At 42.8% G+C, this 27,100-nt stretch overlaps 4 protein-coding genes across 12 annotated transcripts in view; 3 read left to right on the top strand and 1 right to left on the bottom strand.

Moving 5' to 3' along the window:
- Positions 1-1,922, top strand: part of GAREM2 (GRB2 associated regulator of MAPK1 subtype 2) — a 75,323-nt gene extending 73,401 nt beyond the window's left edge. Inside the window, exon 7 of the transcript XR_012422589.1 lies at positions 1,793-1,922. The gene's annotated coding sequence lies outside the window, so the exon portion shown is untranslated. The remainder of the gene's footprint in view (positions 1-1,792) is intronic.
- The window catches only part of HADHA (hydroxyacyl-CoA dehydrogenase trifunctional multienzyme complex subunit alpha), a 57,911-nt gene extending 55,645 nt beyond the window's left edge, over positions 1-2,266 (bottom strand). Inside the window, exon 1 of the mRNA XM_005576349.4 lies at positions 2,165-2,266. Coding sequence (XP_005576406.1) covers positions 2,165-2,231 — 67 coding nt within the window. The 5' untranslated portion in view covers positions 2,232-2,266. The remainder of the gene's footprint in view (positions 1-2,164) is intronic.
- HADHB (hydroxyacyl-CoA dehydrogenase trifunctional multienzyme complex subunit beta) overlaps positions 1,795-27,100 on the top strand; it is a 57,144-nt gene continuing 31,838 nt past the window's right edge. For 2 of the 9 annotated variants that reach the window (XM_045369646.3, XM_045369643.3), the window contains exons 1-4: positions 2,535-2,624; positions 12,547-12,621; positions 12,733-12,777; positions 23,682-23,781. In XM_045369646.3, the coding sequence (XP_045225581.1) occupies positions 12,555-12,621; positions 12,733-12,777; positions 23,682-23,781 (212 nt within the window). In that variant the 5' untranslated portion in view covers positions 2,535-2,624; positions 12,547-12,554. Of the gene's footprint in view, positions 1,985-2,534; positions 2,777-12,546; positions 12,622-12,715; positions 12,778-23,681; positions 23,782-27,100 lie in introns of those variants that run through there. The other 7 variants (XM_074012180.1, XM_045369649.3, XM_074012179.1 and 4 more) reach the window with 5 other exon arrangements.
- On the top strand, positions 21,013-22,893 carry LOC102143010 (homeobox protein NANOG-like). Its single transcript, XM_074012181.1, has one exon. The coding sequence runs from the start codon at positions 21,415-21,417 to the stop codon at positions 22,177-22,179; it is 765 nt and encodes a 254-aa protein (XP_073868282.1). The 5' UTR covers positions 21,013-21,414; the 3' UTR covers positions 22,180-22,893.

The following is a 27,100-nucleotide window of genomic DNA, read 5'->3' as shown; positions in this document are numbered from 1 at the left end:
CCGCCTGGCCCCATTTCAAGAGAATTTTATCATCCACCAGCAAACGTCATAATCTCATTAAATGTTTGGCAAAGCCTTGCACAAACTTTTAGTGTGAAGGATCTATTGAGTCTAAATAGTAATATAAGGGTGCAGGTCATTTTAAATTCACTTTCTAGACTTTTTTCAAAATTTATAAACTGCTATTAATGGACCAGTAACTACAATGAGTGACACTTTCTTACTGGTGAAAACACAATGCAAAATATATATTTATGTGTCTATATATTTCTATACAGAAAAACAGAAAAATTAGGTTGGTAGCTTTTTATTACACATACAAGATGTAAAAATTACTTTTAAAAATTCTCAGACATATACAACCGTATTTCTTCCAGGCTGTAGTTAATAATATTTACTGAGTGCTTACTCCATGAAAAACTGCCTGGTATCTAAAATAACTCCTTTCCATCGCACAAGGTGGTATTATTCCCCATTTTACAAATGAGAAAACACACACAGAAATTAATTGCCCAAGGTCACCAGAGGGTAAAAGGCAGAGCTAGGTCCAAACCCAGAAGTCAGACTCCAAACGACAGGCGCCCGCCACCTCGCCCAGCTAATTTTTTGTATTTTTAGTAGAGACGGGGTTTCACCGTGTTGGCCAGGATGGTCTGGATCTCCTGACCTGATGATTTGCCCGCCTCAGCCTCCCAGGGATTACAGGCGTGAGCCACCGCACCCGGCCCAAACAATGGGTTTAATTGCTCTGTCATGCTACTTCTCATGCAAAGGAAATCTATCATCTCAATCATTCATTTTGCAGATGAGGAAAATAAAGCCTACATTTAGTTTAAGGCATTTGTCCAAAGTCACACAGCTAGTTAGTGACTAGAATCACGTGCCCTGGCTACCACTTCCAAGTGACATCAGCTGCCAATCCATAAGAAATACCTTCAAACCAATACAGGGGTAAGATAAAAATTATACATGTGACTTTTCAAAAGTGTTGTGAAAATAGGGGAAAAAACCACCAAACCTGTAAGGAAATATAACCGAAGGCTAACTGTAGGTAAGCATATGAGTAGTAAGACAATGGGTGATCTTTTTTTTTCATCCCTTTCCTCAATCCTTTCAGCATTTCAAAGTTCTATAATGTGCTTATGTTATAATTGGCACATATATGCGACAGTTTTGTGGAGACTAAAAACAGCAGTTGAAAAAAGGAGGCAGAAAAATAATCCCCTTACAGTAAAGAGATTTCAGCTACGTGGCTAAAAAAAGCATACTACTTCAGAGGTTCCGGAGGAGGAGAGGTAATTCATATTACAAATTAAATTAAAAGTTAAAATTTCTAATTAAGTAAATTATTAAACACAACATGCAATAAAATGTCGTTCACATTTGACTTTACAGATTTGGGATGGAAGGAAAATGCAAGGTTTCCTACAACCACCTACTTTAGCCCTTTCACTGCCAGTTTGAAAAGGAAAAACACTAGCTAACAGAGGTTGACTGGGAATCATCAGATTAGAAATCGTTCTCAAAACCATCTAACATTTTATTCCTTAAGGTAGAGGTATTAGTGTATTTTTAAAGTGTGTCTTCCAGTAAGTTGCAGAACTTCCCGTTGAAATTCAAAATACTATACGTTCACACTGGCATTACTGAAACTGCAGGAGTCGAGCTCCCTACTTGAATGGGGTAGCAAGCACAAAAATGGTTTTGAGGGAACCGAGCAGGGAGGGGCAGTGATCTGCAAGGCTGATTAATCCCATCCAAGGTTTTAAGATAGCTCTTGTCGCGGCGCAAGGTGCTGTGGAGCCACAAAGATGCGACAGAATGGATCCCGATTCTTCTGGAACTCCGGATCAAGAAAATATGAGGGGCGTGAGCCCAGAAGTGCGACGCAGGAGACCCGCGGAAAGGTGACAGAACTAGTGGCACCATACTCAGAAAGTTTGGGAGTTAGGGAGCCTGAAATCGCAGCAGGAGTCGTGAGAGGGTAAGTGACAGTCCCTTCACAAGGTCACAGGAAACGGGGTCCCAGGGCAGTATTCCCCACAGAGGGCTGGGTCTCTGGGCTGGGGCAGGCGACAGCGAAAGGGAGACGCGGCTCCGGGGCCAACCCAGTCCCCGCAGGAGTTCTGCCCGGAGGTCTGGGATGCCCTCGGCCAGGCCTCACCTCGGGAGCGGAGGATCCTGAAGGCAGAGAAGCGGCTGAGGATGCCAATTGCCCGGCAGGCCACCATGTTGAGTTGAAGAGGACAGCAGTAAGAGCGCTTCTAACGGGTGCGGCCAACCGGAGGACTTTTCCTCCCGTAGCCTGGCGACCAGGCGCCTGGCGCACTGCCTGACTAAAACCCAGACGCCGAGTGGCCTCCGGCCCCTTAGCTCTGCACCTCGCTCCTCGCTAACGGGGCCGAAAGGTCCCTTTCTTCGGTGAAGGACTGGGGCCCGGAGAGGAGGGGCGGAGTGCCAGGTTTTCCAGTCAGGCGGCCGGAGGGCAGCCCGCAAGAAAGGCCGTGCCCGCCCGCGGGGTGAGGGGTCCTTTCGGGGCAGGACCCGCCCCTTGGTCCGGCAGAGCTTTGGCACTAGGGCCTGGACCTTTCTCTGAGTAGGAGTTCGAGCGGACGTCAGCCAAGGTGAGACAGCGAGCCCTCAGCTCTCTGCCCGGGCTTTCCCAAAGGCGAGATCCCACTTCCTTCCCTGCAAGTGTCGCCGGTGTCCCCGGCCCCGTCCCCTCCCTGGGAGAGTCGGAGTTGAGGGAGCGGAAGGAAAATCCTCCTCGGACAAGGTCGGCAGTGTTAGCTGCAGTTAGGACAGTGACTTGGACTAGCGTTCCAACTGAAGCTCGGGACAGTGGTGTCACCTGCGCCCTAATTTATCATCGCAAGTTAGCGAAGTCTGGGTGTGTAGGGGTGTGTGTGGATGTGTGTGGGCGTCGGCCTTAACGTAACCCTGGTCTGCCTAGGAGTGTGTGTTGTTTCGCCTGCTTCCCCTGTACCCATGTCGGCGGCTATAGAGATTGTGGACCGCACCATGGGTTTGCCCGGTTTCTGCTATAAAGGATAAGACTAGGTCAGGTGACCTTTCGGTGCTTGAGTGTGGGAGGAACGGAGACAATCCTCCATCCCGCTCGGTTATCCAGGTAATCTTGTGCTCTCGGGGGTTTTCCGATGGATGACTATCTATCTGGTCGTTCACACCTCAACTCACTTCAGCGGTGAAGAAACTGCCTGCGAATCAGAGGGAGTGGTTATACCCATGGCCACATGTGGTAGAAATAAGACTGGAGCCTAAGTCTACTAAGCCCTAGTGAAGAGTTCTTCACTGCATGGTAGCTGTTTTTGTGCTGGAAAGAGGGGCTGGAGTCCTGCAATAAAGTGATTGGTTTCAAAAGGAAGTCACATTGAGAGCCTGGTGTGCTCTGGTCACCTTCATACCTTTTTGTTTAATCCTCACATTCCCCGAATTATTATCATTTGCATTTTCTAGATGAAGTTTGGGAAGCTCAGATTATATACATTTTCTAGTCTATGACAGAGCTAGCATTCAGACATAAGTCTGAGTCTCACTGCTCACCAGACTGACAGCTCTGCAAGACTGGAAACAAGGGGCATCGAAGGTAAGACTGAAATGAGGAGTACAGAAGCAAAGTAGAGACGTTTCTGTTTAAAGCTCAAGTTACATAGTGAGTGCTCATCACTGGGAGCACTTTAAGCAGAAACTGGACGACCTGACCACTTGTGAATAAATTACAAAAAGGATTCTTGATCATCTTACAGCGTATTTACAGTTCAGAGCCTGCCTCCTGCCCATGTAATGCTTCCTTCGACACCTAACTGCGTGTAGCACTAATTATTTAGGTTGGAAGTGGTAAATTTTGTTGTTGTTGTTAAAGGTCCAGACTAAATAGTTCAGGATTTGCAGGATCACTTTGGTCTCTGTTATATATATATTTTTGTTTTGTTTTGTTTACAACTTTTTTTTTTTTTTTGAGACAGTTTCGCTCTTGTTGCCCAGGCTGGAGTGCAATGGTGCGATCTTGGCTCACTGCAGCCTCCTCCTGGGTTCAAGTGATTCTTCTGCCTCAGCCTCCCGAGTAGCTGGGATTACAAGCGCACACCACCACGCCAGGCTAATTTTTTGTATTTTTAGTAGTGATGGGATTTCACCATGTTAGCCAGGCTGGTCCTGAACCCCTGATCTCAGGTAATCCGCCCACCTCGGCCTCCCAAAGTGCTGGGATTACAAGCGTGAGCCACCATGCCCAGCCTTACAACTCTTTAAAAATGTGAAAAACTGTTTTTAGCTAGAGGCCCATGTGTTGTAGTTTGCCAGTCCCTGATATGGATCACTCATTTGGCTCCATTTTTTTGCTCCCTGTGCTCTCTCTACAAGACTAAGCTCCATCAGGGCAGAAATGTTATAATGTTTCTTTGATCCCTAAGCACTTTAGTCCAATGGTTTATGTAGAGGGAAGCAGTACATTTGTATCACCACCCCTACTGGTAATAGTGAACACAGGTATACCCCTAAGTGTGTATCAAGCACTGTTTTAAGTGCTGCATGCACGTGTGTGTTTGTGTGTGTGTGCGCGCGCGCGTGTCCTATGTGGTTAAGTAACTGGCTTAAAGTCATGCAGCTAGGGTGAATCAGGATTTGGACATAGTCTGGCTTTAGTCAGTTCTCTTAAACATTACATTGTGTTTTAAAGTTGTGATGATGAGGTGTTAGAGCCACCCCATCTTGCTTTCTCTTTCATTACTTGCCTAGACCCTTCTTCCTTTCCCTTGCTCCTAGGTGCCTGCAGCTTCTTTCCATAGTTCCACACCCTACTGAGGCCTACCGTACCCAACCCCATCCTACCCTACGCTACTCTGGAGTTTGCATGCTTTGAATATTCTTGTCAAAATTTCTGTTTTCTGAAGCTTAGCAAATAACAGGTCAACTCTGCCGTAGGATAATTTGCTTAGTCCCTCTTACTTTTGAAATCTATTTTTTATTAATTATTGAAGGAATACATATTCCATGTAATTTTTTATTCAGAAACTACAGAAAAGTCTAAAGAAAATAAAGACATCTGTAATTCCACCACCCAGAGATAACTACTTTTAGCATTTTGATGTGTATTTTTCTGGACTTTTTTTTGTGCATTTGTATATTTGTATATATTTATATAAGATATTGATGTACAGTCGGCCCTTGGTATCTGTGAGTTCCACATTCTCCGATTCAACCAATGTCTGAGTGAAAATGTAGTTAGGCCTACAGTGGTTTCATCTGTCCTGAACATGTACAGACTTTTTTCCTCATCATTATTCCCTAAACAATACAGCGTAACACCTGTTTACATAGATTTACATTGCATTAGGTATTATAAGTAGTCGAGAGATGATTTAGAGTATGCATGAGGATGTGCATAGGTTCTTTGTAAATAAATACTATACCATTTTATGTAAAGGACTTGAGCATCCTTGAGGTTTGGTATCTGGGGGGGATTCTGGAACCAATCCCCCATGGATACTGAGGGACAACAGTGTATATAGATTTTAAATAAAACTAGAATTGTATGTAAGTAAAATGCTTATTTTAAAAAATTAAAGAGAACAGAAGAATATTAAATAAAAGCTTTTCTTTATCCTTTCCATATCTAGACTCACAGCTTTATGGACTTTTCTCTTTCTCTCTTTCTGTTACAAAATGGGTGTTGTAGCGGGATTTACTTACCCATTTCCCTATTTTCCGGTTATTCTAATCTATTATTCTAATACACATTGTTCTGTAGCTTGCTTTTTCGTTTAATATATATTATGAACATTTTTCCACATAAATATATATACATGGACGTCATTTTGTTTCATTTTCTTCACCAAAGTGCCAAACTGTATTCCATGGTGTGTTTACACTATAACTTACTTAACTGTTTCCTACTGATGTGCATTTAGATTAGTTCCAGTTTCCCACAAATATAAACAGTGCTGTAATGAACACCTTGAGTATTTCTCTCTTTTTTTTTTGGAGATGGAGTTTTGCTCTGTCTCCCAGGCTGGAGTTCAGCGGCGTAAGCCACCACCCCTGGCCCCCCTTGAGTATTTCTTTAGGCTAGAGACCTATATATGCTATACACACATTTTGAATATTTCTATAGGTTAGAGACCAATAAAAGGCATTATTGGATTCAAAAATTCACATTTTAAATTCTGATCTATAACTACGAAATTGTCATACCAAAAGGCCTTAGCATTTTACATGTCTTCTAGTGTATGAAAGTGCCTATTTAGTTAGATGCATTCTTACTAGAATTATATATTAACCATATTTTAAATGTTTGCCAGTCTGAAAACCACAAAATGATACCTTGCTTTAATTAAAAAAAAATAATAATAATAAGGAAAAGGAAAACACAGGCTGGATGCGGTGGCTCATGCCTGTAATCCCAGCACTTTGGGAGGCTGAGGCGGACGGATCACTTGAGGTCAGGAGTTTGAGTCCAGCCTGGCCGACATGGTGAAACCCCATCTCTACTAAAAATACAAAAATTAGCCAGGCATGCTGTAGTCTCAGCTACTCAGGAGACTGAGGCAGGAGAATCGCTTGAACCCAGGAGGCAGAGGTTGCAGTGAGCCAAGATCGCGCCATCGCACTCCAGCCTGGGAGACAAGAGCGAGACTTAGTCTCCAAAAAAAAAAAAAAAAAAAAAAAATCACAGCATTTTGTTAGTGAGTGAGGTTGAACATTATACATTTTGTTTATTTGGCATTTTCATTTCTTCTGTGAATTGCTTGTTTTCTCATTCTGGCTTTTGGTCATGTATCAGGAAGGAGTCTTTCAGTTGCAAATAACAGACAATTCAAATCAAATTGGCTTCTCAAAGGAGATTTATTGGTCCGGGCGTGGTGGCTCACGCCTGTAATCCTAGCACTTTGGGAGGCTGAGGAGAGCAGATTGCCTGAGCTCAGGAGTTCGAGACCCGCCTGACCAACACGATGAAACCCTCTCTCTATTAAAATAAAAAAAATTAGCCGAGCATGGCAGTGTGTGCCTGTAGTCCCAGCTACTTGGGAGGCTGAGGCTAGGAGAATTGCTTGAACCCAGGAGGCAGAGGTTGCAATGAGCCGAGATTGCGCCGCTGCATTCCAGCCTGGGTGACAGAGTGAGACTCCGTCTCAAAATAAATAAATAAGTAAAGGAGATTTGTTGGCTCACAGAGCTGAAGAGCACAATGGGAAGGTGGGTTTCAGATGGGATTCAGCCAGGACTCTAGTTTCTTTTTCCAAAATTCTCAGCTCCGTACTCTTCTGCTCTTCTGGTAGTAGCTCCCTCTTAGCCTAGCTTTGTTAATGTTTGCAAATTGCTATAGCCATGCCAGGCCTCAGAAGGAAAGATTTGTGTTCCAGAATTACAGGCAGAAGACTTGAGTGTTAAACTGACTAAACCATCCACGCATCAATACCAGTGGTCAAGGCAATACCGTGCGTGGTTGTTTGACGCCTTGATCCCTGAATCAATGATCTTGGCAGAGAGAATGAGATTTTTCTTATTGGTTTAAACCCTGGAGTTGGGCTGGATTCAATCCCATATAAGCCACATACAGCAGCTACATAATTGGGTAGAATGGATATTAGAGTACAAACTGCAGATTCCGTGATAGATTGTTTCTGTTTTTCTTTCCCTTTCTTTCTTTCTTTCTTTTCTTTTCTTTTTTTTTTTTTGTGATGGAGTCTCACTCTCTCCCAGGCTGGAGTGCAATGGTATGATCTTGGCTCACTGCAACCTCTGCCTCCCGGGTTCAAGCGATTCTCCTGCCTTAGCTCCCAAGTAGCTGGCTTACAGGCATGTGCCACCAGGCCTGTCTAATTTTGTATTTTTATTAGAGACAGGGTTTCTCCATGTTGGTCAGGCTGGTCTCGAATTCCTGACCTCAGATGATCCACCCACTTGGGCCTCCCAAAGTGCTGGGATTATAGGTGTGAGCAACTGCGCCTGACCCTGTTTTTCTTATAATTTGTACAAGTTCTTCATGGATTATGGGTATCAACCCTTTTCTGTTTGACATGTTACAAATATTTTCTCTGAATCTATTTGCCTTTTAACTTGATTTTAGTATATTTTAGTATGTATTTTGAATGTTTATATGATCAGTTCCGTTAGTTACTATTTTCTGTTGTACTTCTGAGTTTTGTGCCATATGTTGAAATCCCTTCTCCATCCAAGTGATAAAAATACTCTCTGAGGGCTGGGCGTGGTGGCTCAAGCCTATAATCCCAGCACTTTGGGAGGCCAAGACGGGCGGATCACGAGGTCAGGAGATCGAGACCATCCTGGCTAACATGGTGAAACCCCGTCTCTACTAAAAAATACAAAAAACTAGCTGGGCGAGATGGCGGGCGCCTGTAGTCCCAGCTACTCGGGAGGCTGAGGCAGGAGAATGGCGTAAGCCCGGGAGGCGGAGCTTGCAGTGAGCTGAGATCCGGCCACTGCACTCCAGCCTGGGCGACAGAGCGAGACTCTGTCTCAAAAAAAAAAAAAAACTTTCTGAGGCTGGATTTGGTGACCCATGCCTATAATCCCAGCATGTTGGGAGGCCGAGGCAGGAGGATTACTTGAGGCTAGGAGTGTGAGACTAGCCTGTCTCTAAAGTTTTTTTTCTTTTCTTTTTTTTAATTAGCCAGGCATAGTGGCATGTGCCTGTAGTATTAGCTACTCAGGAGGCTGAAGCAGGAGGATCCCTTGAGCTCAGGAGTTCCAGATTGCAGTGAGCTATGATCATACCACTGCACTGCAGCTTGGGCAACAGAGCGAGACTCTGTCTCTAAAAAATACATACACGTGCGTGTATGTATATATTATATTCTCTGATGTTTTCCTCTAGCACTTTTATAGTTAATATATGTATTTTTAAAATATATACATTTAAATATTTAATCTGTCTGGCATTTATTTGTGCTTTTGCTATGAGCTACAGACCTAAAATTTTTTTCCAAATGTTTAGCCATTTTCCCAGTGAATTCATGGAGTAATTTCTTTCTCTCAGCTAACTGAAGTGTTATATTTTTTATACACTAAATTCTTACATACATGGGTCTGCTTCTGAACTGCTACATCCTGTTCTGTTGACCAATGTCATTTATTCCTGTGCTAGAGCTGCTCTGTTTTAATTATTGGTTCTATATGGAAAGTGTTTTGTCTTTTTTTTTTTTTTTTGGAGACAGAGTCTCGCTGTGTCACCCAGGCTGGAGTACAGTGGCGCGATCTCAGCTCACTGCAAGCTCCGCCTCCCGGGTTCATGCCATTCTCCTGCCTCAGCCTCCTGAATAGCTGAGACTACAGGTGCCTGCCACCACGCCCAGCTAACTTTTTGTATTTTTAGTAGAGATGGGGTTTCACTGTGTTAGCCAGGATGGTCTCAATCTCCTGACCTTGTGATCCGCCCATCTCAGCCTCCCAAAGTGCTGGGATTATAGGCATGAACCACCACGCCTGGCGCTTGTCTGTTTTTCTTTTGAGACAGGGTCTTACTCTGTCACCCAGGCTCGAGTACAGTGGTGTGATCATGGCTCACTGCAGCCTTGAACTCCTGGCTTGGGTGCTCCTGCCACCTCAGCCAGGTCCTGAGTAGCTGGGACTACAGGCACATGCCACCATGCCTAGCTAGTTTTTTGTATTTTTTGTAGAGACAGGGTCTCACTAGGTTGCCCAGGCTGGTCTCGAGCTCCTGGGCTCAAGCGATCCTCCCACTTCGGCCTCCCAAAGTGCTGGGATTACAGGTGTGAGCCTCTGTGCCTAGCCTAGAAAGTTTTGTTATCTATTGGAACAAGGTTCCCCCTTTTGTTTTTCAACATTTTCTTAACTATTTTCATGAATTTTATTTCAAGGTGAACTTTACATAAGGGAACTTGTGTCCTAGACCCTTGTGGTACTGTAAGTAGCTTCTGAGTGGTGCCTCTCTCATGGGCCTCTTTGTGTTTCTCTGGCCAGAGTCCTTTGAATATCCCTAGGCTGGTGATCCTAAAGCTTGGGCTTCTCCATCTCTTTCCAATCCACATGTTTGGAACGTGTGTTTTGTTTTTTCCTTTTCAGAAGCTGTAGGACATCCTCCTTTTAGTCTCTAAAAACCCAAGAGAAGTTAAACCTTAAAACATTTGTATTATCTATTTCTGTGTAGCCAATTACTGCAAAATTTAGCAGTTTAAAACAATACATGTTTACCATCTCATAGTTTCTGAAGGTCAGGAATCAAGGGCACCTTAGCTGGATTACTCTGATTTAGAATTTCCCATGAGGTGGCTGTCAGAATGTTGGCAGGGCTGGTGTCAGCTGAAAGCTTGCCTGAGCTGAAGGCTCCGCTTCCAAGCTCACTCACATGGCTGTTGGCAAGAGGCGTCAGTTCCTCACCACAGGAGCCTCTTCATAAGGCTGCTCAGGACACACCACCTGGCTTCTCCCATAGTGAGTGAGCTGAGAGAGAGGCCATGGCAGATGTTGCAGTATCTCTTATAGCCTGTGTCAGAAGTGTCATACCATTACTTGTAACATACTCTTTGGTTTATACATTCTGTGATATGGAGAGGGAGGCAGCTAGACAAGGGTGTGAATACCAAGAGGTAGAGATTATTGGGGGGCAACTTGGAGGCTGACTACCAAAGTCTTTGTTGGTAAATCTTGTGGGATTTTTTTGGTTTTGATTTTTCTTTTTTTAGTTAAAACATGCTTCAAAATTAAGAAATTATAAGAAGTGTATGATGACAAGTCTTCCACCCCAGTCCCCTAGTTACCCAGTTCCCTTTCTTCCAGTCAACAATTGTTCTTAACATCTTTATTGTACTTCCAGGGGGATTTTATACTGATGCAAGGAAATGTACATAATATTTTTCCTCTTTTAACATGAGTGATAGCGTGCTGTACAGCTATTTTGCATCTTGCTTTCTTCACTTAATATAGCTTAAAAATGGTTTCATATTGGTACATAATCATTTCCTTACCTTTTACAGCTGCATTGTATTTCACAAGGGTGCTGTAGCATGGCTTACTTACCCATTTTCGTATTTTTTGGTTATTCTAATCTTTGACTATTACAGTAACAATATGGATCATGTCCTGTGTGTGAGTAATGTCCATGAAGTCTGTTCATGGAAATGGAATTGCTGGTTCAAACATTAGGTGCAGTTGTAGTTTCACAGATAATTACCAAATTGCCCTCCCCATGGATTGTGCCAGTTCTCTTGGCAGCAGTATATGAGAATATCTATTTGCACATACTCTTACCTACACAGAGTATATATCAAACCTTTGACTCTTTGCTACTTTGATAGACAGTTATATCTGTGATTTTAATTTGAATTCTTATGAGTGAAATTGAACATCTTTTCATATATTTAAGAGCCATTTATATTTCCTTTTCTGTGGTCTGTTCATATTCTGTGCTTATTTGTCTGCTAGTGTTTTCCTTAGTGATCTGTAGGAACTCATTGTTAGAAATTTAGTCTTTTTTGGGGGGTGGGGGGAAGTAGTTAATGTATTTTACATATTTTTTAATATATAGGATTATTATGTTTTACTTTTTTATTATTTTGAAACAATACAGTATCAAACTTTGAAAAAAGTTGCAAGTGCAGTACTACGAACTTTTTTTAGTAGCAGTTGAGAGTAAGTTGTTGACATGATGCTTCACCATCCCTATTTAGTGTGTATTCCCTTCAAATACAAACATTCCACAAAGCCTTCTACGTAATCATAGTATAGCCTTCAGAATCGTGAAACTAATACTAATGGTTTTATGATCACGCCTAGCAGTCTCTCTGCTTCTTTGACCCTAAAGGACAGGAGCACAAACTCTGGAGGTAGACTCCCTGGGTTCAAATTCCAGGTCTGGGCCGGGCGCGGTGGCTCACGCCTGTAATCCCAGCACTTTGGGAGGCCAAGGCAGATGGATCACCTGAGGTCAGGAGTTCAAGACCAGCCTGGCCAACATGCCAAAACCCCGTCTCTACTAAAAATACAAAAAATTAGCCGGGCGCTGTGGCACGTGCCTGTAATCCCAGCTACTCAGGAGGCCGAGTCAGGAGAATAAATTGAACTGGGGAGGTGGAGATTGCAGTGAACCGAGATTGCGCCACTGTACTCCAGCCTGGGCAACAAGAGCAAAAATAAATAAATACAAATACAAACAAATACAAATAAATAAATCCATCTCAAAAATAAATAAATAAATAAATAAATACATATTCCAGCTCTGCCACTCACTAGTTGTAGGTCTTTTGGCAAGTCACTAAATCCTACTATGCCTGAATTTCCTTATCTCTTACAAAGGATGTAATAATCATGCCTACTTTATAGGTCATTGTGAAGATTAGATGGTTAATGCTTAGAATAGTGATTGGCACGATGTGAAAGCCGTGTCAGTGTTCCTATCATAATAATGTTATTGGATGAAGAATGGTTGATAAGATTAAGTTTTAATGTTTTCTAGCAGCTGTGGATGAGGTTATTAGAGTTCATAGACTACAATGTAAACTACAAATTGTTCAGCTAATCCAGGATATACTTTTGTTCTCTTTTTAGATTCCAGAATGACTACCATCTTGACTTGCCCTTTTAAAAAACTTCCCACTACATCAAAATGGGCCCTCAGATTTGGTAAGTTTATTATTATTATTTTATTTTTAGAGATTGGATTTGGATTTATAAGCATCTTGCACAGATACTGAATGGTATTGCTTTTTGTAAACAGTTTATTTTGTCTTCCAGCCATAAGACCTCTGAGCTGTTCCTCCCAGCTACGAGCTGCCCCAGGTACAGTCATTTGTAAAATAAACATTTCTGATTTCAATGGTAGATTCCAGATTCTATAGTCTGTGAACTCTGAATAAAAACCAAAACTAATTTGCTAATTCTCCCCTTTTTATGAGCAACATGAACATCTCTGTTGCCTTCAAATTAAAAAATTATAGGGCCAATCAATAATGATACTACCTTATTTAGGATTAGGCTTGAGTTTGTTGACAGGAGACTGTTTTCTGGGATTTGAACCTGCTGGAGTCATGGAGGTTCCATAAACGTTGCTGGTCAGTTTATTTATCCTCTTGCTGGCCGTCCTGGAGATGAATGGCTTACAAATGCTCTTGAGATCTGTTATGGAACCAAAAGTTAACTTTTTAAATTTGCAATTTGTGAAATGCTTCTCTATTGATGAATATCTTCTCCCATGTGCAAGAGGGCCCATTCCTGAAATAGAAGTGATTAGGGAACTAGTAATAACAGAAAGTTGTTTAGTTAGTATGAAATAAAAGAGTAAGGAAATGTGTTGATTTTATATGGTCATTTACACCCTCAGTAAACCCAATAAATTAGGCTTCTTTAATGCAGATTTTTGTAGAATGTGCTGTAGGTTTGTATCTTCCCAGGCTAGTGCTAAAAACACCCTGTCAAATTCTTAACATTTTTCTCCTTGCCTAGATTCTGTATGGCTTTGATTTTGGTTTTATTATAGTATTTCTACTTGTATAATAACTTAATAGAAAAAATATCTTCCAGGCTGGGTGTGGGGGCTCACGCCTGTAATCCCAGCACTTTGGGAGGCTGAGGCAGGTGGATCACCTGAGGTCAGGAGTTTGAGACCAGCTTGGTCAACATGGCGAAACCGTATCTCTACTAAAAATACAAAAATTAGCTGGGCGTGGTGGCGCACGCCTGTAGTCCCAGCTACTTGGGAGGCTGAGACACAAGAATCTTTGAGCCCAGGAGGCAGAGCTTGCAGTGAGCCGAGATCACACCACTGCACTCCAGCCTGGGTGACAGAGCGAGACTCTGGCTCAAAAAAAAAAAAAAAAGAAAAAAGAAAAAATCCTGGGATTTGGTTCCCAGGATTCAGAGGACCTGTATTCTCTTCCAGTTCTACCTCTTTTTGGGCAGTGTGGCCTTGAACTGGTCACTTTACTTCCCTGTGCTTAGTTTCTTCATCTAAAAAAGAAATATATAGTAAGTCTAGTCTTACCAGCCTCATATAGTTATGAGATATCTCAAAGCACTTTAAAAACTATAAATTCACTATAAGTGCAAGATGGTATTTTTCTATTATTGCCTAATCCCAACTACAGAAGTTTCATGTTGTCATGTAACAAATATTTTTCCTGTGGCCTTTACATTCTAACTAAAATATAGGTTTGTAGTACCTCCATAAATAATTCCTGTCTGTCTTGTTTTGCCTTTTCCCTAATTCTAATGTTGACCCAGGTCTTTGCTTTGCAAAGTCACAAAATAGACCTGATCCTTGCCAAGTGGGAGAAGGTCATTCTGAATACCAGCAGAGGAAACCATGTATTTGGTGTTTAAACTATTCCTTATATTGCTCTGTAACTGTTCCTGATGTTTCTGTCTCCCTAAATGTATTGTAAGCCCTGTGAGTCTTTAGCTTTTTGGTATCCCCAGTGTATAACACAGTGTTCCGCAAATATAACACAGTGTCCCACAAGTAATTTGCATTAACGCTGATGATGATAGTGGTACCAGAAGGCAAATGATAAAACAATGGGAAGTGGCCAGCTGCTTTGAGGGTGGAAGCAGGCATGTGCCTGGGCTCAGCAGGTTTTAGGTTGCAGTAATTTTTTTTGTTTTAACTGGCATTCTTGTTTGAAGATTGCAGTAATTTTATAACTAATTCCTCTTGAAGCGCGTGTGAATATCTCTTCTTGACAGAGCTGTTAGGATGAAGGAATTAAAATAGAGGGATACAGAATTTGTGGATGTTTTTAGTCATCTGATGGACTGGACATATAAGTGTCTGTTGGAAATTTTGACTGATTTGATGGTTATGTCTATGTATAGATGTCTGTCTCTCTGTATATATATACACACACACGTGTATAATAGTTGTATAATATATAACACACTTATTATCTTCTTTGATTTTAATTGTTTTTAAAGAGTGTAGAATGTATATCAGTCAGCCATTGAATTGTAGGTTTTGGAGTTGGGCAGAGCTCTAATATTTGCAAATAAGAAAATCGTGGCAGAGTAGGCCTACAACCCAGATATTTTAGCTCCCAATTCAGATTCTTATAATTCATTACTGCTGTGTGTCCAGAGTACTGTAGAATATATCAAATGGAGCTGTATCGTCTTGCCCTTCAGAAAATTTTGATGTGCTTAGGAGCCAGTGCGCACATGAGGCAGAACGAGAGTCCTTAGGTGACTATTGAATACATAATTGGCCATTATTAGAAAGGGGTCATATGGTAGTTGTCTGCTATGGCCTCAATCAGTCCTCTCGTAAATGTCCTAGCGGCTCTGTTTTCTCTAATGCTTTCTCTTATTTCTTTATAAGTGTTGAAAGTAATGGGTTCATGTACCTGATTGCCTTGTTGACTTTGCATCACTGGGCAGACTAAGAGCTCCCCTTCTTTTCTTTTTTTTTTTTTTTTTTTTTGAGATGGAGTCTTGCTCTGTTGCCCAGGCTGGAGTACAGTGGCCTGACCTCGGCTCACTGCAAGCTCCGCCTCCTGGGTTCTCGCCATTCTCCTGCCTCAGCCTCCTGAGTAGCTGGGACTACAGGTGCCCACCACCATGCCTAGCTAATTTTTTGTACTTTTAGTAGAGATGGGGTTTCAGCATGTTAGCCAGGATAGTCTCAATCTCCTGACCGCGTGATCCACCCACCTCGGCCTCCCAAAGTGCTGGGATTACAGGCGTGAGCCACCGATCCCGGCCAAGAGCTCCCCTTCTAATGCTGCTTGCCTAAGACAGGGTCCCATAACTGTAGTATATCCATTGTCTTCTTCCCAGTTTATTGGGGGAGGGGGCTCAGGAAAAACCTCTGTCTCCTCTGTGGCACCTTTACCTAGTAACGGTGGGGCTGAGGGAGGAGGAGGAGGTGGTAAGGTAGGTGATGGTTCCTCTTCCCTTCCCTTTTTAGGCTCTTCTGTGTAGAGCAGGGCCAAAGCAGCCCTAACTAAGGCCTAAAACGTTAAAGATGTTACTGGGACCTGTTCCCCTTGTACATGATGTCATTTAAGATTTCTTCCCACTTGTGGCTGGGCGTGGTGGCTCACGCCTGTAATCCCAGCACTTTGGGAGGCCGAGGCAGGCGGATCACAAGGTCAAGAGATCGAGACCATCCTGGCTAACACGGTGAAACCCCGTCTCTACTAAAGATACAAAAAATTAGCCAGGTGTGGTGGTGGGCGCCTCTGGTCCCAGCTACTTGGGAGGCTGAGGCAGGAGAATGGTGTGAACCCCGGAGGTGGAGCTTGCAGTGAGCCGAGATTGTGCTGCTGTACTCTAGCCCGGGCTACAGAGCAACACTCTGTCTCAAAAAAAAAAAATGATTTCTTCCGACTTGTTCCCAGAACTCTAGGTCTAGTGTGCTTTCTTCTGGGAACCATGGGTTATGGAAAACAGCAGTTTGCATTAGGTCCCTTAATTGAGCCTCCAAAACCAAGGCTCTGCTAGCTTTAAGCAGCTGTTTCAATACTTTTACGTATTGTTGCTGTTGAGCTAACTCATGTCCCATTGTTACGGGTGGGCCTTTGTTCTTAGAGCTCCCAAGATGGGGCAGGCTGCTCCCAAGATGGTGGCAAGCCTTTTTTTCTCTGACCTGAGGTGCTTGGCCTCGCAGATTCCAAGGAATGGAACCTTGGGCCATGAGGTGAGTGTTATAGCTCTATTAGGAGCCGTGGGTCATGGAAGAGAACGGTGGAACCCAGCGACTAGTGTTCAGCTTGATTAGGATGAACCTGCGCACTTAGCTGCACAGGAACAATGGCGAGCCTCTAGGCTGAACGGAAGGGCGCTGGTTGCCTCACTGGATCAGAAATGCAGCAGAGGCCGGGCGCGGTGGCTCAAGCCTGTAATCCCAGCACTTTGGGAGGCCGAGATGGGCGGATCACGAGGTCAGGAGATCAAGACCATCCCTGCTAACACGGTGAAACCCCGTCTCTACTAAAAAATACAAAAAATGAGCCGGGCGAGGTGGCGGGCGCCTGTAGTCCCAGCTACTCGTGAGGCTGAGGCAGGAGAATGGCGTAAACCCGGGAGGCGGAGCTTGCAGTGAGCCGAGATCCAGTCACTGGACTCCAGCCTGAGAGACACAGCGAGACTCCGTCTCAAAAAAAAAAAAAAAAAAAAAAAGAAAGAAACGCAGCGGACACCCTGCCTGATCCGGAGGGGTGGAAGTCAACGGCGGGTCTGTGACAGCAGCGAGCAGCAGTGGTGGATGGTGAGCAAAAGCTCAGCTCAAGCCGGACCAGAAGAGTGTGCAAGATTTAATAGAGTGAAAACAGAGCTCCCATACAAGGGGAGGGGACCCAAAGGGGGTTGCCTCTCCCTGCTCAAATGCCTGGGGTTTATATCCCAATCATTGTCCCTCCTCCTGTGCTCTCAGATGATAGATGATTTGAGTATTTCTTTACCTCTTGCTTTTAACCTAATTGGTATTTTAGTGAGCCCTCTTTACTACCTGATTGGTCAGGTGTGAGCTGAGTTACAAGCCCTGTGTTTAAAGGTGGGTGCAGTCACCTTCTCCAGCTAGGCTTAGGAGTTCTTAGTTGGCCTAGGAAATCTAGTTAGTCCTGTCTCTCACCATGATGAAACATCATGTCCCATGATGAAAGCCTAGCTTGAAAATCCCCTCAGACTTGGAAATCCTGAGCGGGCACCAATTACTTACTGCCCAGTCACTTCACCTTCATTTTTGAGGGTTCTGTCAGGATCCATTGCAGCCTCACATGGGGCACCACCTGCCAGGTCTGTCCTGCAGACCCTGGCCAACTGACAGATGAAATGAGTACTCAGACACAGGTATGCAGTGTAAGACCAGCTAGGGGTCTGCCTGGCTCTAGTGGCCAAAGTGCAGCAGCCCAAGGAACTGGAGCTGCTGCTCTCATTCAGTATAGGCACAATGATGAAAGCCTGGAGCAAACACAATCTATGGGTAACTAACATTTATTGTTCCCCTTCCAGGAACATCTTGCATGGGTGATCAAAGATCAGCCCCTGGTCAACATAAATAAATAAGCTAGTTTAAGATACATTCCCCTACACTCCCTTGTACCTACTTCTTGCCCTCTGCCTCAGGGTTATAGAACATCTGCCTTCAGCTGTTCCTCCCCGGGGCTCTGCAGAATCTTCTGACCTTTCGGAAGGCCTGCACCTTTCCCTATAGTTTCTCCCACCACTCTGACTGATCTCCTACATATAATAATGAATATTTTAAAAATGTGGCTTGTAGAGTTAGTTTAATTACTTTATAATATGCTAAATTATTTGGAATGGCCAGTATGCCCTAGAGGCTGCCCAGAGGTTTAGAGGCAGGAACCCTCAGTAACTGTAGTTATCAGGGAAGGCTTTACTAGGAGATAGAATGTGAACGAGGCCCAAGAGACAGGTTAAGAATTAGATGGGCAAAAAAGGGACCAGGCAGATGGGAGGTCCATAAGTAAAGGCAAGGAGGCTGACCTGAGCAAAGCTGTAAAGGATTGGGGGCTGGCTCATCTTGTTCTATTTTGAGAAGTAGTGGAAAATACTTCTGGATAGTTAAGGTGGAACCAAGTAAAGCAGGCTGTTTGTTAGAAGAGTTAAGAATTTGAAATTTATCTGAAAGTGTATAAAAGGAATACATGGTGAGTTTTGTTTGTTTGTGTGTTTGTTTTGAGACAGAGTCTTGCCCTGTCACCCAGGCTGGAGTGCAGTGGCAAGATCTCAGCTTACGGCAACCTCCACCTCCTGGGTTCAAGCCATTCTTCTGCCTCAGCCTCCCCAGTAGCTGGGATTATAGGCGCGTACCCCTGTGCCCATCCAATTTTTGTATTTTTAGTAGAGGCAGAGTTTCACCATGTTGGCCAGGCTGATCTTGAACTCCTGACCTCGTGATCTGCCCGCCTCGGCCTCCCAAAGTGGTGAGATTACAGGCATGAGCCACCACGCCTGGCTTGGTTAGTTTTTAAAATGTGGAATGACATGATGGCATACCATTGGACCTGTCACCTGCAAGGTCAGTCATGAATAGTCTGCAAATCTTCACATTTAGTGGCCTGTTTTCAGTCTATTGAAATTAGGATTCTTCTCCTTGAGGACCAATGCATTTGACCATCTTGTTCTCCTTGATACTCTCCTGCCTTTGATCTTTTATACCGTTCTCTCTTGATTTTCCTACTGCCTCTTAAGTTACTGTTTGTCTCGCATCTTCCCTCAGCCTTCTCATTGTAGGGACATCACAAAGCTAAGGGTCTTTTTGTTGTAGTAATGGACCCTCAGGTTAAGGATGAGAAGGTTTGTGTGTACTACAGCTGGAAAGGCGTTAGGAACCAAGCAAGCAGCTCTAGGGGCCAGCTACTTTGTCTCTCTCATGCCCCACATGGTATGTCCCTTTCCTGGTCTTTCTGCTTCTATGATTCTTCCTTCTGGCTGGCTTATTTGCTCACTTACGGTTTACAGACTGACTTATGAATGACGTCAATTTACCATCACCCTGATTCTACCTCGTGACATCTTTTCAGCTTCAACTAATTGGCATTTCTTTCCGTGCTTCTTTGCCTAGAGAGAGAATCTGACTAGCACAACTGATCACTTGTAGGTAGATGACACTGGTTTGTGGTTGGCTCCTATATGGATGGATCGTTGGTGAGTCCAGTACCTACTCTGGATCTGATCAGTTTTTATATTGACTTAGAGTTGTGCCTATGGCTTCCCCTTTGGCAGGGACTGTAAGCGGGGCAACTCCCTTTAGAGGGGGCTGTGGGATGTCCAAAACAACAACACAACAAACACCCCCCCACACCCAAACAAACAAAAAAAGCATCTTTTATTGTTAAAGAGGAAAAAAGAAATTTAAAAGAAATAGAGGGGGCTGTGGGAGAACAGGCGTTGCAAAATACATCTCTGCTTTCCTTCTGTATTCTGAGTTTCAATATTTCATGACTTTCTAATCTACACTCATTTCTCTTCAGAGGTTTTGCTTTGCATCTTCTAGCTAACTGTGTAGTTAACATATCCACCTGGATGTCTCTCTGTCACCTCAAAATTAGTTTAAAAATGAGGCCGGGCACAGTGGCTTACGCCTGTAATCCCAACGCTTTAGGAAGCCAAGGTGTGCGAATCACTTGAGGTCAGGAGTTCAAGACCAGCCTGGCAAACAAGGTGAAACCCCATCTTTACTAAAAATGTAAAAACTAGCTGGGTGTGGTGGCATGCGCCTGTAATCCCAACTGCTCGGGAGGCTGAGGCAGGAGAATTGCTTGAACCTGGGAAGTGGAGGTTGCAGTTAGCCGAGATTGTGCCACAGCACTCCAGCCTTGGCGACAGAGCGAGACATCATCTCAAAAAAAAAAAAAAAAAATTAAGTCCCCTTTTTGTTCCAAAACCAGTTCTCACTTTGTTTCAGGTAGCTAAGTATTCTTAGTCTCTAAGCTTCCTTTATAATCCTGTTTTCCTGTTTCCTTTCTTTCTATATCTGATTGGTAGCCAGCATACCTTGTTTTCCTTTATAAACGTCCTCTCATGTTGATACTGCCTTTATCCTGGCCTTTTGCACCACATACTTGGGTTTGCCACAGTCTCTTCACTTACCTCCTTGTTCCGTTTATCTCCTTCACCAGCAGCACATCTCCATGAATGCTGCCAGGGTCATCTTTATGCCCTATTTTATCATGACTATTAACTCTGACTAATATTTCTTTAAAGTTGGTTGTAGATGTTTACTACAAATATTTCTCTGTGACATTAACAGATGTGGTAAGGTCGTTGTCGACATTGTATTCCCAGTAATTTAGGATTTTTTTCTATCTCTGATAATGAAGAAATAATGATAGAGTAGGTAAATTCCAACATTAACAACAACAAGAAAATAATGAACTAGATTTTGATATACTAACACGGAATGTTCTTCCAGCTATATTGTTAAGCCAACAAAGTATACATAACGTACAAGTATATGAATGTAAATGCACTAAAAGAAAATATTTGAAAGTGTATACACCAAATAAACAGACTTTACCTCTCAGAAGAAAATAGTGTGGTAGGCGAAAGCATAAAGAGGGAACTTTAGTTTTTACTTTCCATAGTTTAGTATTATTTACTTTTTAAAAAAACCACAGGCACGTATTTGTATTTTATTCTTTAATTTAAGAAACCTAAAGGGTTTCCTTGGAGAAGAATGTGAAACACACACACACACACACACACACACAAGATGGGCACGGAGTAGTCTTGAAAGACATGACAATATCACCAGACCTGAGAAGAAGCTAAAGAGCCAGAGGGAAAAAGTCAGAAGTCGACTACCTGGGAGGAGGGATAGACAAGAGACCAAACTAAAGGAAACTAAGTGTGGATCCAGCTTGTCCCCAAAGCTTGCCTTGCTTCAAAGCATCAGATGGTAAAGAATCTTCACCTGTGCCTGTGATTTGTGGGCCTGAAGAAAACTATCCATCCTTGCAAATGTCTTCTACTGAGATGCCTCACACGGAGACTGTCTCTCCTCTTCCTTCCTCCATGGATCTGCTTATTCAGGACAGCCCCGATTCTTCCACCAGTCCCAAAGGCAGACAACCTACTGCTGCAGAGAATAGTGCCACAAAAAAGGAAGACAAGGTCCCGGTCAAGAAACAGAAGGCCAGAACTGTGTTCTCTTCCGCCCAGCTGTGTGTACTCAATGATAGATTTCAGAGACAGAGATACCTCAGCCTCCAGCAGATGCAAGAACTTTCCAACATCCTGAACCTCCGCTACAAACAGGTGAAGACCTGGTTCCAGAACCAGAGAATGAAATCCAAGAGGTGGCTGAAAAACAACTGGCCAAAGAATACCAATGGTGTGACTCAGAAGGCTTCAGCGCCTACCTACCCCAGCCACTACTCTTCCTACTACCAGGGATGCCTGGTGAACCCGATTGGGAATCTTCCGATGTGGAGGAACCAGACCTGGAACAATTCATCCTGGAGCAACCAGAGCCAGAACGTCCCACCCTGGAGCAGCCACTCCTGGAACGCTCAGACCTGGTGCACCCAGTTCTGGAACAATCAGGCCTGGAACAGTCCCTTCTATGACTATGAAGAGGAATCTCTACAGTCCTGCTTGCAGTTCCAGCCAAATTCTCCTGCCAGTGACTTGGAGGCTGCTTTGGAAGCTGCTGGGGAAGGCCTTAATGTAATACAGCAGACGACTAGGTATTTAGTACTCCACAAACCATGGATTTATTCCTAAACTACTCCACGAACGTGCAACCTGAAGATATGTAAAGATGAGTAAAATTGATATTACTCAATTTCAGTCTGGGCACTGGCTAAACCTTCCTCTCCCCTCCTCCCCTCCCTGATAGGATTTTTCTTGTTTGGAAACCACGTGTTCTGGTTTCCATTATGTCTATCCAGTCAATTTGATGGAGGGTGGAGTATGGTTGGAGCCTAATCAGAGAGGTTTCTTTTTTTCCTATTGGATCTTCCTGGAGAAAAGACATTTTAATAACTTTGACTGCTAAGGACAACATGATAAAAGCTGTCTCTGGCTATAGATAAGTAGATCTAATACTAGTTTGGATATCTTTAGTGTTTAGAATCTAACCTCAAGAATAAGAAATACAAGTACAAATTGGTGTTATGAAGATACTCCTATTGTTTGGGATTTTGAGGCTTTGCTTATTTTTTAAAAACTATTGAGGTAAACGGTTAATTGATTTCCTCACCCTTTTTGGCTCAGTTTTACTATATCCCCTAATTTGTTGGTTATGCTAATCTTTGTAGAAAGAGGTCTTATATTTGCTGCATCATAATGACGTTAGTACTACTTCAGTCAATTTAAGTACAAATGAATCAAACAACTATTTTTCCTTTAGTTGATTTTACCCTTATTTTACCTAGTGTTTCAATGAGTAAATATACAGCTTAAACATTAAAAAAAAAAAAAAAGAAAAGAAAGAAACCTAAAGGAAGTTTGCTTTTTTGAGATTAAAAAGTATTTAGGCATGTAGGTTTTTGCAGAATAGCAAGTCACCAACCAAGGGCCCTTTATTTCCACATAGAAAGGTAAGAACATCAAGCTATGTGAAGAGTGAACAATATCAATCATTGCAACTTCTAATATTAAGGGTAGATTTGCATGTAAATTTGGTTACTTCTAATGATATAGGTTGTCAAACACTTAATAAAAATGAACTATTTTGTTAATGGCATAAATTCCCTCATCATTGGATATAAGCTTTATCTTAAATATTATGTAGAAACTTACAAATGCTAGTCAGTTTCTTAGCCTTTTTTTGAAAAAAATTTAAAGTGGTTTAGTAAATGGTAAATGCAGGTTGGCATTAATGATGTAATAATTCTTAAAGTGACTGTCTTAAAAAATGTAAAAGTAGACCAGGCATGGTGGCTCATGTCTGTAATCCCAGCAGTTTGGGAGGCTGAGGTGGGCACGTCACCTGAGGTCAGGAGTTTGAGACCAGCCTGGCCAACATGGTGAAACCCCATCTCTACAAAAATACAAAAATTAGCCAGGCATGATGGCAGGTGCCTGTAATCCCAGCTACTCGGGAGGTTGAGGCAGGAGAATTGCTTGAATCCAGGAGGCAGAGGTTGCAGTGAGCCGAGATTGCACCATTGCACTGCAGCCTGGGTGACAGAGCGAGACTCCAGCTTAAAAAAAAAAAAAAGTAAAAGTAATCAGACTTATATATTTTAATTAGCAGTTTTTTTTAAAACTTTATCTTAAAGCTGTCCAGACCAAAACAAAGAAGACGTTAGCCAAACCCAATATAAGGAATGTTGTGGTGGTGGATGGTGTTCGCACTCCATTTTTGCTGTCCGGCACTTCGTAAGTATGACATGATCATATTATTTTTTTCCTTCTTTTAAAACACTTTCAAAGGTAGTCTTTGTAAATGTAACCCTATAGGTAATAATATTGTTAGTGGACTAATATTTGGATAGCAGTCCCATGAAATTAATAGAATAAGTCAAGACAGTGGTGAAATAATATGGCAACATTTGTTTTTTATCCTTCTCATGAATAAGCCTAGTGTAGTTTTGCTTGAAATAGCTCTATTTTGAAAGCCTAGAGGTCCAGATAGCTTGCTTCCAACAGAGCTGTCCTTTCCTTTTCTGGAGAAAAGGACATTGTCTCTGTGCCTCCTCAGAAGTTTGAGTGCTGAAGATATGGGCCATGGGCATTCCGAAGGGCCTATATAATCCACTGGTTTGGCCTCCTGGAAATTAGTAAAATTGGAGTTGATAGGGCTGGTCCAAACCCCTGGCATAGCACAACCCCAAGTGTATGGGACAAGAATGATCCTAGACCAGCTCCAGAATTCCCTAGATCAAAATTGCTCTTCTCCTTGGCCTTTTATGCTGCTTTTCTGTCCCCGAGTGAAGGTTAGTCTATCCAAAAGCTGGTAATGGCCTTTGATAACAAGGTTTAAACTGTTCATTCTATTTTGTTTAGATTGTTTTAGTGTTTATATTTTGAATAGGTAGTTGCCAGCTTTAAAAAAACGCTGCGGAATGTTAGGCATCTGTTAAAAATAATGAGACCTATCTTTATATACTAATATGGAAGACCTAAGATCTTGAAGATATGTTAAGTGTAAAAAGCAAGGTGCAGTCTGGGTGCAGTGGCTCACACCTGTAATCCCAGCACTTTGGGAAGCCAAGGCAAGAGGATTGCTTGAGCCCAGGAGTTTGAGACTAGCCTGGGTAACATAGCAAGACCTTGTCTCTACAGAAAATAAAAAATATTTGCTGGGCATGGTGGTACACACCTGTAGTCCCAGCTACTCTGGAGGCTGGAGGCTGAGGTGGGAAGATCACTTGAGCCTGGGAGGTCAAGGCTGCAGTGAGCTGTGATCATGCTGCTACCTACACTCCAGCCTGGGTGACAGTAAGACCCTATCCCCTCCTCCCGCCCCCCCAAAAAAGCAAGGTGCACAGTATTATGTATAATGTGCAGTGACTTATGAAAGATACACGTGTGTGTGTGTGTGTGTGTATATACATACACACACACACACAACAAAGGTTCATTTTTAAACAGACAATTTGGGACCTGTAAATATATTTTCTAATAGAAGTAATGCTATAAGTTGGCCAGGCACGTGGCTCATGCCTGTAATCCCAGCACTTTGAGAGGCCAAGGTGGGTGGATCACTTGAGGGTAGGAGTTCATGGCAAAACCCTGTCTCTACTGAAAATACAAAAATTAACTGGGTGTGGTGGTATGCACCTGTAGTCCCAGCTACTCCAGACACTAAGGCACGAGAATCTCATGAACCCAAGAGGTGGAGGCTGCAGTAAGCTGAGATTGCACCACTGTACGCCAGCCTGGGCAACAAAGCGAGACCCTGTTTCAAAAAAAAAAAAAAAAAGAAGTAATGCTATAAGTAAATGGTAGTGACATTTCTTTATTCATCCTATTTTATCAATATAGTAATCCACTTAACAATGTTTCTATAATCTCTTTCCTGTACTGACACAACAGTGAAAGTAAGAATCAGAAGGCTTTAGAAGCAGGAAGAAGATGGTGTCCTCCTTTTACTCGGCAGCAATAAAATAGAAAAAGAAAGTTCCATCAATACATGAAAGTTCTTGGCTAGGAAGACTCTTTTTTTGTGAGGATCATGTATATATTATGTAGGTGTTCGATACTGTTTTACTAGCTGTTAAAAAATACAAACAGACCAGGTTCAGTGGCTCATGCCTGTAATCCCAGCACTTTGGGAGGCGAAGGCAGGTGGATCACCTGAGGTTAGGAGTTCGAGACCAGCCTGGCCAATATGGTAAAATCCCAGCTCTACTAGAAATACAAAAATTAGCTGGGTGTGGTGGTGCATGCCTGTAGTCCTAGCTACTTGGGAAGCTGAGGCAGGAGAATCGCTTGAACCTGGGAGGTGGAGGTTGCAGTGAGCTGAGATTGCGCCACTGCACTCCAGCCTGGGCGTCAGAGCGAGACTCCGTCTCAAAAAAAACACAACAAAACAAACAAGAAAAAAACAAACCCAAACATACTCAACTGTTTCATTTACTTTTATTAAACATTTGATGATTAGTATTTGCATGAAGTTTAATTTGAGGTATTTACCAAATTAGCATTGGGTTGTTCCTTTCTTTGTTGTGTATTGTGTTTTAGTTTAATTCAGGATTCTGGTTGAGAAAGAAGGCAGTTCATGAGCAATCTAGTGGTTCAGAGAAGAGAAAGTCTTTGAGTAATGTAAGAAATGATAGTGAATAGGGAAGAGAGAATAAAAAGTATTTTAAGGCAATATTCATGTGAAGAACAAAAGTTACTAAAAAATAACATTAGAGGCCCGGTGCAGTGGCTCACACCTATAATTCCAGTGCTTTGGGAGGCCGAGGCGGGAGAATTGTTTGAGGACAGGAGTTTGAGACCAGCTTGAGCTATGAGCAAGATAACTAGACACCTACCCCCAACCCCTCCTCACCCCCACCTGCCAGTCCTATCGCTACAAAAAAAGAAGAAAAAAGGTGTTTTAATTAGCCAGGCATGGTGGTGCATGCCCCTAGTCCCAGCTACTTGGGAGACTGGCAGGAGTGTTGCTTGAGCCCAGGAGTTTGAGGCTGCAGTGGGCTGTGATCGTATATGAGCTATGCTATTGCATTTCAACCTGGGTGACAGAGCGAGACCTTGTCTCTTAAAACAAGAAAAATTAATAATAATAACATAGAGGGAAAATTTATAAGGACAACAATTTTTACATTATTGATGTTAGGGTTGAGGTGCCAAATAAGTCTTCTGTAATAGAAGATCATTTTCTAAGTGGAAAAAGTATTTTTCTGTTTAATTTGCAGAAACGTTGCTTTCAACTTGAGTGTTATTTGGAAGGCCAGGTTTTTATGGGTAGGGGCATTTGGGAAGCACTCCTGGGAATAGAGTCTAGCAGTGGAATTCAGAAGTCTATCAATAATTCAGGTAGAGGAGTGTGAGAGTATGAGAATAAAGATTGTAAATGATGAGTTGGCTGGAAATGATAAACCTAGTCTGGGGCCGGGCACAGTGGCTCACGCCTGTAATCCCAGCACTTTGGGAGGCCGAGGTGGGCGGATCACCTGAGGTCAGGTGTTTGAGACCAGCCTGGCCAACATGGCAAGACACCATCTCTACTAAAAATACAAAAATTAGC

Source organism: Macaca fascicularis, chromosome 13 (genome assembly GCF_037993035.2).
Source record: "Macaca fascicularis isolate 582-1 chromosome 13, T2T-MFA8v1.1".
NCBI lineage: Eukaryota > Metazoa > Chordata > Mammalia > Primates > Cercopithecidae > Macaca > Macaca fascicularis.
Note: the sequence above shows the minus strand (reverse complement) of the source record. Positions and strands in the feature narration are given on the sequence as shown.

Bases quoted from the DNA above. Each gene is read 5' to 3' on its own strand.
- LOC102143010 (XM_074012181.1), top strand. From the start codon at position 21,415: ATGTCTTCTACTGAGATGCCTCACACGGAGACTGTCTCTCCTCTTCCT.